The sequence below is a fragment of the Heteronotia binoei genome, chromosome 3, assembly GCF_032191835.1.
Source record: "Heteronotia binoei isolate CCM8104 ecotype False Entrance Well chromosome 3, APGP_CSIRO_Hbin_v1, whole genome shotgun sequence".
Lineage (NCBI taxonomy): Eukaryota > Metazoa > Chordata > Lepidosauria > Squamata > Gekkonidae > Heteronotia > Heteronotia binoei.
The window spans coordinates 89,405,781-89,418,750 of NC_083225.1; the positions used below are offsets into that span (position 1 = coordinate 89,405,781).

The 12,970-nt window shown below is 41.8% G+C and overlaps 1 protein-coding gene across 1 annotated transcript in view; it reads left to right on the forward strand.

The window, feature by feature from the left end:
• LOC132568391 (amine oxidase [flavin-containing] A-like) overlaps positions 1-12,970 on the forward strand; it is a 67,095-nt gene that overhangs the window by 50,863 nt on the left and 3,262 nt on the right. Inside the window, exons 7-13 of the mRNA XM_060234169.1 lie at positions 383-532; positions 1,262-1,421; positions 4,814-4,910; positions 5,740-5,793; positions 9,321-9,378; positions 11,120-11,217; positions 12,464-12,575. Of these exons, the coding sequence (XP_060090152.1) occupies positions 383-532; positions 1,262-1,421; positions 4,814-4,910; positions 5,740-5,793; positions 9,321-9,378; positions 11,120-11,217; positions 12,464-12,575 (729 nt within the window). The remainder of the gene's footprint in view (positions 1-382; positions 533-1,261; positions 1,422-4,813; positions 4,911-5,739; positions 5,794-9,320; positions 9,379-11,119; positions 11,218-12,463; positions 12,576-12,970) is intronic.

A 12,970-nucleotide genomic window follows, 5' to 3' on the forward strand; every position in this document is an offset into this window, starting at 1 on the left:
TTGCATAGTAGCTCCTCTGCAGCTTACTTTTCCACATGATGATGTCAGGATTCTGCCAGCTGATTGAGCTTGAGCAAGTATCTTCAAAATTTTCACTGAAGTCCCTAAAAGGCAAGAACATTCAGGGTTTTATGAAGTTTATACAAAACAGCTCTTTGGGCTGATTTTTTGTTGTGTGGGTAGCTGAAGGTTGCTTTGCTTCACAGTTCAGATCTTCAAGAGACCTTTGGTTTCAAGCTTGTGGCCTCCTTGTAGATTGCTGTTTGAAAACCTAGATTTCCTTTGTAACATTCCAAATTTTGGCTCTTGCAGAGTAATCATTTATTGCTGGTGATAACTTTGGTGTTTGTTTTTTTTGCAATTCTTTTGTTACTGTTCTCAGGAGAGGAAATTTGTTGGGGGTTCTGGACAAATTACAGAGAGGATAATGGAACAACTCAAAGGGAAAATTAAGCTGGAGAGACCTGTAATCTGCATCGATCAGTCAGGTGATAATGTCATTGTGGAGACATTAAACCATGAGATATATGAGGTAATCTAATAAGAATAAAAAATAGTATGTGTTTAATAGGGGCATGTCTGCTACAGCTTTTAGCTGAATATAATCAGTCCCACTCTTGTGTATTGATCTGCTGTTCACACTGCTCAGGAACCCTTTGAAATCTATTTTATTGATGTATTTATGACAACTTCCCCTCACAGGATATCTGCCTGCCTGCTTTGTGCTTTGTTGCCTTTTACAGTTGCATCACTTGGACCTCTGGTGTTCACTGCTTTCATCTTGAAGAGATGTAGATGCTGTAATTGATGTGTTGAATAAATATGTGAAGGAAGTTTATTCCATAGTACACAAATATGTCTGCAAAGATCAGGCTACAATAAATTTCAAGGCTGTGTTTCCTGTAACAGTCTAAGGGCCATACCAGATGAAATAATAGGAGAGCCAAATTGGATCCTGTGCAGTTTTTCAAAAATGCCATTATCAGCCTTGATGGATTCCAGATTGGATCAGTTTCAAAAACCTTTAATTTTTCCACTATGGGGGATTATCCAGCCCAGGAGAGCAGTTTGCAACTAAAAATATTTCTAGTAGAGCAGGCTAACAACTCTCCCCTTAGTATCATGGCCATGATCAGACCCCTACCCCCTTATTTCTGCACACATCTACTAGAATTGGGTGGGATCTGGCCCCAGATCTCCTGCCATCTCATCTAGCTGCATGCTAACTCAGTTATTTTCTTACTATTGTTGCACTTTACAGGCCAATTATGTGATAAGTGCCATACCACCAATCTTAACCTTAAAAATTCATTACAAGCCAGAACTGCCAACAAAAAGAAACCAGTTAATCCAGCGGCTTCCAATGGGCTCTGTTATTAAGTGTATGATGTACTACAAAGAAGCTTTCTGGAAGAAATTGGGTATGTGTGGATCAGCTACAGAAGAATTAAAAGTGTGCAGCATCTGATGGTCAAACCACGTTACATGGAGTTCCATGAAAATTTCTTCTGACTTTTTAAAACAAAAAACATTAACTAAAGTGAAGGTTATGGGTGGATGTTTAAAGCATTCATTGGTTAATGAATCCCCCACTTGAAATCTACTTCACAGATGATGGATGGAGACCTCTGCTCTTGATTTCCAGAGGATTCAGTTTGTAAAAGAAAAGAAACCATAGCAAATGTTGCATGGAATTCAATGTAATATATAGCTTGGCCCCTGTACCATGCAAATTTGAAGTTATGAATTCATAAAGCCTTTTTGAATCACTGGAATATATGATAAAGCTTATTCAAGTTTACAAAACATCTTAGTAATTAGCCTGTTATGTATTTGCAGTGTTTCTCTGAGATAGAAAGGGCTTGCTACTTCTAATGATTTTATAAGAGCAGAAGATGAAATTTTATGCTGCCCATCTGTCACGCCTTGTGATCAGTCATGCTTAGCCATCCTATGTATGATCGTGACTATAGCACCTTATATCACCTGTTTTTATCTATTTAATTAATTTATGTAATTGAACTGTATTTTTAAATTTTGTTTACACTGTATTTTACTTAAATCATGGTTTCCATGTCTGTGAGCCGCCCTGAGCCTGCTTTTGGCGGGGGAGGGCGGGATATAAAAATAAACTTGACTTGACTTGACTTAGTCAGCTTCCTAGCCTTGGACTGCAAAAAGGGAGGTGGGTCTGGGAAACCATCAAACACCTGAAAAGCTCCAGTAAGCCGTTGATGGAGTGTGCTTGACTTAATAGATTCCAAGCTGTTCAGGTCTAATCTGAGCTGCATGTCTGTGTCTTCCTGTGAACATGCTCAGTCCCTAGTGATTGTGCATATTCTCTGTTCAGACACTAACCACAGCATAGATACACAGTCTCCTGGAAGGAGCTACAAATTTTAAAATGTGTTCTTTAAAATTTAGAGAAATGTCCTGACAGGATGTTAGTTGCATGAAACTTCTGCCTTTTGAACAGCTGATGGTTATGTAAGAAAAGTATTTATGTCAGGGGCAGGGAATCCCTAGCATATGTGCCAACAGTGGCACACCAGACCATTTTGCTTGGGACCCAGATCCAAATCTCCACCCAGGCAACTGAGGCAGAGGCAGCACTGCTAGGGCCAACAGTGCAGGAGTAGGTATGCTTAATTCTTGTCACCAGCCAAGTCCAAGGTGAATCCCTGAGATGCTGGCAGTGTTACTGGAGCCTGGCTTGTGTCACATGTGTCCAACTAAATACCACCCTCATCTCTCCCCCCACCCCAGTTTGTTTGCTGGCACACTACATATTTGTAGGTAGATGTTGCTTTTTTGAGAAAGAATGTAGATTTATACCCCGCCATTCTCCCTGAATCAGAGTCTTAGAGCAGCTTACAATCTACCTCAGAGCAGCTTACAAAACCAACATTGGACCCAGCTGAATTGGCAAATTGCTGGCTGGTCTCGAATTTACCCTTTCTGAGTAAAATCATTGAGAGGGCAGTAGTGCTACAGTTACAGAGTTTTCTGGAGGACGCTTCCATCCTAGATCCCCACCAGTCCAGCTTCTGCCCAGGTCATGGGGCAGAGACAGTATATGTGACAGAGACAGTACCTTGGTGGATGATCTCCAGTGGCATCTGGACCGAAGCGGTTTGGCGGTGCTGATGCTGTTAGACTTGTCGGCTGCATTTGACACAGTCGACCATCAGCTACTGACTCACCGTCTCGCCGACACGGGGATTCAGGGGTTGGTCTTACAATGGCTCTCCTCTTTCCTTCAAGGTCGGGGACAAAGGGTGGCGATTGGAAGACAGTCATCCCAGAGATACCCGCTTAATTGCAGTGTCCCTCAGGGAGCGGTTCTTTCCCCGATGTTGTTCAGCATCTACATGCGAGGTATGGGCTGGGTTGCCATCAATATGCTGATGACACCCAGCTCTATCTACTGATGAACAGCCGGTCTGACTGTGCCCCAGAAAGTTTGGACCTGGCACTGCAAGCCGTGGCAGGATGGCTCAGGCTGAGTTGACTGAAGTTGAATCCAATAAAGACAGCTTTGCTGAGTCGTGGCGGTCCTGACAGGGAAATCCTCCTACCAACTTTTGATGGTGTGCCACTTAAAACGGCATCTGGAGTCAGAAGCTTGGGGGTGCTACTGCAGGCTTTTTTGACAGTGGAGGCCCAGATAGCAGCCACTGCCAGGTCCGCCTTTTACCATCTCAGGCGGGTAAGACAGCTGGTCCCCTTTATCGAGTGCAGCGACCTGGCAACTGCAATCCATGCTACGGTCACCTTGAAATTGGACTACTACAATGCCCTCTACATGGGGCTGCCCTTGTCCTGAATCCGGAAACTACAGCTGGTGCAGAATGCGGCAGCCAGGCTGTTATTGGGGCTCTCCATGCGGGAGCACATACAGCTGGGACTGTGGGAGCTGCACTGGCTGCCAGTAGTATACCAGATTTGCTACAAGGTGCTGGTCATCACCTTTAAAGCCCTATATGGCCAAGGACCTCCCTACCTTAGATACCGTCTCACCCCACATGTTCCCCAGAGGGTATTTAGGTCTGGAATGCAAAACCTATTATCAGTCCCTGGGCCGAGGGAGGCAAGATTGAAGACAACTAGGGAAAGAGCCTTCTCAATCGCTGCCTCCCATTGGTGGAACCAACTGCCAGAGGAGGTCAGAGCCTTGCGGGACCTTGCCCAGTTCCGCAAGGCCTACAGAACAACATTATTCCAGTTAGCCTTTAACTGAACTGCCAATATATTAGCTTTATAGGATGCCTAAGAATACTGACCACAATCTGTAATTAAATGGTAATTAGCACTGAATTGTTTTTTAAATTGTTTGTTTTAACTGTTTAATTGTTAATGTGACTTTATTGTGTATTGTGAGCTGCCCTGAGCCTGCTCTGGCTGGGAGGGCAGGATACAAATCGAAATAAATAAATAAATCTCCTTTATCTTCTTCCCCCACAACAAACACCCTGTGAGGTAGGTAGGACTGAGAGAGCTCTCACAGAAGCTGTCCTTTTCAAGGACAACTCTTGCAACAGCTATGACTGACCCAAGGCCATTCCAGCAGCTGCAAGTGGAGGAGTGGGAAATCAAACCTGGTTCTCCCAGATAAGAGTATGCACACTTAACCACTGCACTAAACTGGCTCTTCCCCCACCCCTAGCACATTGGATGTTGGCTTGTCTACAATGGTAGTCCACAAAAAGATGGTCTGCAATTGTAGTGATTGTGTGATATGTCTCCAGAATAATATTCTGAATTGAGTTTGGGGTTTTTTTGGTGGCCAACCTGGCTTTCTTTTTCCTGTCAGATTTCTGTGGCTGCATGATGATTGAGGACGATGAGGCACCAGTTTCAATAACTTTGGATGACTGTAAACCTGATGGATCTGTACCTGCCATTATGGGGTAATTAAGTCTATCATTTCTATATTTAACATAAAATATATTAACATAAACATCAAGCTTGGTCTGTGAGAAGTCTTAAAATTTGTCCTGGAAAACAGAGAACTCCATAGAGAAGCCATACTCATGATATACTGTTAGTTCTGTCATGTGCAACCTCAGTTCCCTCCTATTTCATGTACATGTAAGTATTCTCTGGCTGATAACAGATGGCTGGTTTGGAAACAGAGAGCTGGCTGGAAATAAAGTGCCCTGGAGCTGCCAGACAGTGCTCGGAAAAGAGGCAGGCCATGGGTGCCTGGGGAGCATCTGAAACGCTCACACATCCCATCCGTGGCTCTCTGGGTGCTTCCTGGCCTTCCAGACAGCCAGGGAGCCGCCTCAGAGGCGTCCCAGCAAAAAGTCACCACTTTCAAAGTGGTGCCTCTTTGAGCCAGCTCCCGGGAAGCCGGGGATGACTTGGGGGCAGGACAGGGATGGGAGCTAGATGTGTGTGTGTGGACTTTCTTTTCCGGTCCGTCTGCCTCCTGCCCTCCCAGGCGGCTTTAAAAGCCCATCTGTTATCAGCCATTGTGTATCTAACTAAGGTAATTTAATATCCATAACAGCAATTGCGCCAATTACGGTACCTTACTTATCAATGGTGGGGGAGCTTTTATGACTATGCCATGTACATATAGCTTTCTTCAGTGCTTGTATTCCCTGCATGGTACAATACTGTATAAAAATTGTGTGATCTATTTGTTTAAAGTTCCTAACTGGAAATATTTGTATATTTTTGCAAATCAATTTATTCACTAATGCAATATTGACCAGTATTTTCCCCACTCAGCTTCATCCTTACAAGAAAAGCCTTTGAACTAGCAAGTCTTAGTGTCGAAGAGAGGTAAGAGTAATCATTAACTATAATAATAAACTTATAAATGTATATTTTATTTAAAAGTGTGTTTTATAACTCCAATGATATATATTTTAGTAGACTGTAGTACTGTTGTCTTATATGTTAAGATAACCAGATTTTTATAGTGATATCATGAAACCTTGACAGAGTACTGGTATTAGCCACTACAACTAATTCCTTTTATTGTAGAGTTCTTTTCCCATTATTTGTTACAATTGTATCCCATCCTTCTGCAAAGATTCATACATTTTAATCTCAATACGATTATGAGCTTAGGTTTAAAGGGAGTGATTTACCCAAGGTCAATTAATTATCTGAATCTGATTTCCCACACCCAGTCCCAACACTGCAGTTATTGCATCACTCTGGCCTTCCACAACTAGCAATGCTTCATTGGTACCATATTATTTTGATTAGCACAGAAGCCTTGAAGAACTACCTCCACTCATGTCCAGCCCACAAGATCTGATTCAAAAGCCCTGCTCTCTCTGCCCTCACCTTCAGAGGTGAGGCAGATAGCAACCATAATGGCCAGGCCAAAGTGTTTCTGTTCACTCAGCCTTTCAATTAAGGGTTATTTTTTAAGCTGTCAGGAAATGTTTTTATGGTCTGTTTTTTATGCTGAGATGGGTTTTTTGATGGGATTTCAATTAATTACCTTCTAATGTTTTGTTTTTAATTTTGTAAGCTGCCATAGGCAGGATTCTAAAGAGGCGGCATACAAACTTTCTAAACAAGTAAATAATAAAGCCCTTGTTACAGACAGGTTACGCTCCTCCTTGATCTAAGAGTAAGAGTCCCGTTGGCACCGTAAAGACTGACAAAATTCATGGCAGGGTATGAGCTTTCAAGAATTGCAGTTTACTTTTTCACAAAAGCTCATACGCTGCCACAAATTATGTTAGTATTTAAGATTCTACTGTGCTCTCTTGCTCTTTTCTACAGCTACAGACAGACTAACATGGTACCCATCCTGATCTGTCTCGCTCTAAGAGTGACCGATGAGAGCTGGGAATGAGAGCGCAGACAGTTGAAAACAGATGTTAGTTTGATTGAGAGGGAAACAGACTGGCTGAGTGAAGGGTGTGGCCAAAGATCAGCTTAATAAGAGTCAACTTGTAACAAAGAATTCCAAATGCTTAAACAGGGAAATAGTTTAAAGGTTCACCTGAAAAGAAACCTCTACCTGATTCACTCCAATTGTATGTTCTCAAACCATGAATAAAAGTTCATGGCTGAGTGAAGGGTGTGACAGAAGAGCAGCTTAATAAAAGTCAACTTGTAACAAAGAATTCCAAATGCTTAAACAGGGAAATAGTTCAAAGGTTCACCTGAAAAGAAACCTCTACCTGATTCACTCCAATTGTATGTTCTCAAACCATGAATAAAAGTTAACTCCTTGTTTAACACTGTGTGCTGGGTGTTTATGGCTTTAGGGGAAAATATGCATACATGTGCATGTGCATGCACACGCACAAACACACAGGTCGTTTTCGCACTCACCTCCAGCCGGCGCGACCCCCCTCTTCACCGTGCAGGATCTGCGCGGATTTCGCACTAAATGCCGCGGAGCAGCCTTTTGCGCTGGAAACTCCCGTCGCAAAAGCCGCTCAAACGGGAACTGCTTTTTGGCGGCATTTAGTGCGAAATCCACGGCATTTAGTGCGAAATCCGCGGCATTTAGTGCGAAATCCGCGGCATTTAGTGCGAAATCCGCGCAGATCCTGCGCGGTGAAGAGGGGGGTCGCGCCGGCTGGAGGTGAGTGCGAAAACGACCACAGAGAAAGCTAAGATCTCAGCCAATATATGTAAATATAAACTAGGATATGAATAAATGGTGGCAGTGTTTGAGTCCTCAGCCCCAATAGCTCTGTGCACTATCTCAATGAGGGGTGATTCTTAAAAGGAACTGAGCCACCCTGTCTGGTAATGTCTCTGTGAGTGAGACCTGGGATGCAAAACGGTGGTGAACTGTGACTGCCTGATCTACCTGTTTATGGAAAAAAGTTATGAAGAAAGGTTAAAATGCTTGGGGATCTTTAGCTTGGAGAAACGTCGACTGCAGGGTGACATTATAGAGGTTTACAAGGTTATGCATGGGATGGAGAAAGTAGTACTTTTCTCCCTTTCTCACAGTACAGGAACTCGTGGGCATTCAATGAAATTGCTGAGCAGTAGGGTTAGAACGGATAAAAGGAAGTCCTTCTTCACCCAAAGGGTGATTAACATGTGGAATTCATTGCCACAAGAGGTGATGGCGGCTACAAGCATAGCCAGCTTCAAGAGAGGTTTGGATAAAAATATGTCCATCAGTGGCTATTAGCCACAGCACATTATCGGAACTGTCTGGGGCAGTGATGCTCTATATTTTTGGTGCTTGGGGGAGGTGCAAAATGGAAGGGCTTCTAGCCCCACTTGTGAACCTCCTCTTTTTTGGCCACTGTGTGACACAGTGTTGGACTGGATGGGCCATTGGCCTGATTCAACATGGCTTCTCTTATGTTCTTAACTGTAACTCTGAACCTATGAGACAGAAGGTATGAAGGGTGGTAGAGACTGAGTGGGTGAAAATGAGCATCACAGCCCTTCTTTTCTTTTCTGCAATTCAGATTTAAAGTCCATATTCCAAAATTGCATCCCTCGTGGCTTTTTTTCCTCACAGTTGATGCATTTATGAAGTGAGGGTTTTGAAATTCACAACAATACAGGTTAATTTTATTTACTTGTTTTATTTCATTTATATTTTGCCCTCCCCAAAAGCAGGCAGGTTACAGGTCACAGGGCAGGTTACAGGTCACATAAATCATTACAATAAAACAATACAATATCACAAATATTACATAATTTAGAAAAATATTGTGATGGTAATAAGACCATATGTTTAGCAATATATGAATGAAACAAAAGCATCTGACATGAAATATGTTATGCTCATCAAGGGTTTGCCTACCTCTAGGCTAAGTTTTGCATTTGGTGGCAAAGGTAGCAATATGCATTTCCATATAAAATTGAATACAGTGAACCTAAGAAAGTTGACACTAAGAGGTACCGTAAGTGAGGCAGTGAAGGCATTCCCATTGGATCCCTCTTTCCTTCCATAAACAGAGTCCATTTTCTCCAGTTCTGGTGTATTCTGGAAGAGAGGGAAAGTGCTAATACTTTTGTTTTATGAACTTCTGCAAAGATCATTTTGACAAGTTGCATTAGGAATCACAACTTGTCTTATGAAGTTACCATGCTTGCATACTACCTCTTTCTTCCTCTCAAACACATAGCACAATAGAAAGCTTCCTAGTTTCAAAACTGAATGGAACCCCCAATTTGCCAAAATATTTAAATGTAATTATCTAGGCAAATGGATCAGGTTTTTAAGAGAGGGAGGAAGAAGGCCTGTGAGAATGGTAGCAAGCATAGATAAACAGTTGTTTATTGTGATATCTGAATGCAGCCTTTGTGTATATTTGAGCATTTGATCTTTCACATTTTTGACGACCTTTTCCTTGTCCATGTAGAAAGAGAAAAATCTGTGAATTATATGCAAAAGTGTTGGGAACAGAAGAAGCTTTACATGTAAGAAAGAGCTTCTAAAATTGGTGGGGTGTGGAAAAGTTCTGCTTTATAATTAAGCTGTATGTGTGTATAGCTGGTGTGCCTAGACAATAATTGATGACAACATGCAGCTGGAAGGACATATTTATATTTAAATATTCAAATACTTGTGCTTGCTCAAGTTCACAGGAGGTTATGAAGATGGGAGAAAGGTTTGTAATAGCAACTGTGAAGGCAGAAAATTTGCTCCAGTGCAGACACTATGCTGTTAGGATGAGACAGAGTATTTTCTTAATGAAAAGAAAGACAGAAGTTATTCAGTTACTGCAAAATTCCAAGTGTGTATCCCCAAGGTAGCAATTCTATTGCAGAGAGATCTCATTTTTTTGAACACTCATGCAGCAATATTTTTGGAGGTCAGCCTCTGATTCCTGACACTCTTGACTGTAACACACTCCAAAATGTACCCTAAATATAAGGCATATTTGAAATGGTAATTTGAAAATTATGTATAAGAATAGTCATAATCTTTCGAACTGTTAAACATGGGGTGCGGTCACACGTACTATTAGTGGTGACACAGCTCTGTCTCGCTGACGGATTAAATATGTTCGTCCACACATCCATATCTGGCAAGCGAGCATCATCCAGGGTCATTCCAACTTGCTGTGGATCAGTGCTGCATTAATTTGACAGCGCAGAAAGTCCGGCCCTTTTTCAAAAAAGCGGCACAAGATCGGCTTTTTCCTGTTTGGACAGCTCACACGCGATACTGCCCCTTGGAATGTTTACCGCCCCTCCCACCTTTAAAAAAAAAAAAGCCTCAGCAGACATGTGCATTGCCAGATCATCCGGGAATCTGAGGTGATGCTTCTGCTTCTCCAATCAACACAGGATCAGAGGGGGGGAGGAAACGTTATCCCACTATTCAGAATAGGAAAAAAAATCTTTTTTTTCAATGTGGAGGATTTCCAGATATCATTGTCACTGCCAATTTCTAGGAAAGTAATTCCTGGCAGTTCCTTGGTTTGAATTGGCAACGTTAATTCTGGAAACTTTCCCCCTTCCCCCCTGCCTCTGAAGCAACGTTTGATTTCCCAACTCCAAACAGTTGGGCGTATGTTCAATGGACCCCCCCTCCCCAGAAATCACCATCTGATCACGCATGCTACAAGAAAAGAGCGTGATAGTATTGGATGTCTGAACGCTCAACAACAGAATGAGTAGCATGCTTGGATGCTCGTCTGAACGACCCTGCATCGAATCAATATTGAGCGGTTCAAATTTGAGCGTTACACACCCGCTTTTAATGTGACGTGTGACTGCACCCATGGATCAAAAAAGATTATCAATTGGGAATTAAATTCAGCACAGAATGCAATAAAATACTGGAGAGTTCTTTCGCATTTCAATCATACTTTTCTACCACATACTTTTTTGGGGGGGGGAGGGGCAGGAATTCCAGAAGTTTTTAATCTCTGCTAAGATCCCTTGCCCTGAGGTTGACCTAAAAGATTATAACATGCACACTAGTTCAGTTGGTAGTTTCTTAAAGGTCTTCATTGTCATCACTTTTGTACAGAAATGTTTTAAGAATATGGCCTGAAGGACTGTACCTCATCCAGAAGGGGTGGAATTCTTGTTGACATCAGTGATACTTCATTTATGTTCACAAATATACAAGAATTCAGACTTTAACTGTGCCAAGAATCAATGAGTATCTTATTTAATTTTGTTTCTCACCTGTGGTTTGCTTTTCCAGCCAGTGCACTATGAAGAAAAAAACTGGAGTACAGAACAATATTCTGGTGGCTGCTATACAGCCTATTTTCCACCCGGCATTATGTCTCAATATGGAAGGTAAAACTAGACAACTGCATATTGAGATTTGTGAGGTAGATGGTTTGTCATCCAAAATTTCTAACACATAAAACATACTTGATATAAATACTATTACTATGCTCACAGCATGGAATGCAATATCATACTGAAAAAATACCAGAAAAGCTAGTAGGTGAAATTACATGTATACATTTGCTTCAAAGCATTCTGTGAACTCGTCATTCTTAAACTATTCTAATAGTTCAAGAAAGGTGTCATAGACTTAGGGTGTGGCTGAACAGAATTCATTTATGGTGATAGGATCTAACTATATGTTTTTCACAAATATGTAATTGAAACCCAAAGAAAAGCAGTCAAGAAATAGGCTAGAGTAAAAAAAGAGGCAGACAGGGAAAGAGTTCAGAAATCACACCATGCAAAGCCACTGATTTGGAACTCAGTTGCCTCCTCCAAATACAGCTTTTCCAGGGGAAATTTGGGCCATCAGGATACAGCTGCATGCATTGGTGGATAGCAAGTACTTCAGCCCATAAGGAGAGATCCATTGGCAGCAACATGTTAGCAGATGTTTCCAATATGTATATATATTGATGTATTAAAACATTAATATAACACCTTTCCTCCCAACCACAGGGGTTCAAGCAGTCTTACCAAAAAAAACCCTGACTTTGGGCAACAGACAATTAAATTAGAAACCAGTAGTAAGAATAATAATAATAAGAAGAAACTATTAACTGTCAAATGCCCCCTGAAAATTACAGCCTTACATTTCTTGTGAAATATAGACTAAGAACACTTTACACCTTCCTGGAGAGGTTGTCGCATAGTTCTAGAGTTGTCAGGATGGGTCTGCTTGCACTGTACCAAACTGAGCAACTTGAAGGGAGGGCTCAACCAGAAGGCAACCATGGGGAGGCATCATGAAGGCAGTGAGGAAACTTGTTTCTGTGTCATGTGGATGTTGGATACACTTAAAATGCTTACTGAAGGACTCCCTTTCCCTGCTGCTGCAGCAACAGGCTTGGTGGTGGGGAAGCAGGCTATGAATATGCACAACAATGAAAACTGGAGGGGTTCATAAACATTTTTTACATCTCCCAATGGCTTTTTTCATCATAAAAATAAAATATTCTGAAAATTCAACACTGCAGTATGCTACATGTTAACATGCTTGTCCCTTAAGTATATCAGCACCTAATCAAATCTACTGCATGGAGAATGATCATCATTGTTCACTTGTGTCCTTATCACTTATATTTTAAAGGATAATTCGTGAGCCGGCTGGTAAGATCTACTTTGCTGGCACTGAAACAGCTACCAAATGGAGTGGCTACATGGAAGGGGCAGTGCAGGCTGGAGAGAGAGCAGCCAGAGAGGTAAACAGAACTATTACTTAAGTCTGAAATACAACAGCTAAGCCAAGAAGATTTTTCTCTCCATATTCATATTTAAGCTACTGTAGTTGTGCTAAAGAAAGTTCATCACATTAGAGGGATTAAAGAATCATTACAGCAACCAAATCTCTTTTGTAACAACAAGCTGCTAATGATTCCTTGTGAGTAGCTGTAGTCAATGGTAAAACATGTGCTTTGCATGCTGAATGTCTCTGGTTCAGACCTCAACAGCTTTGGTTATTAAATGGTTTTCCATAGCAGGACTCATTCCTGTCAGTGCCAGTCAGAGTGAACAGCACTGGGGTAGATGGACCACTGGTTTGCCTCAGCATGACACAGCTGCTTACATTCATGCATTTGATCCTGGAACTTCCTTT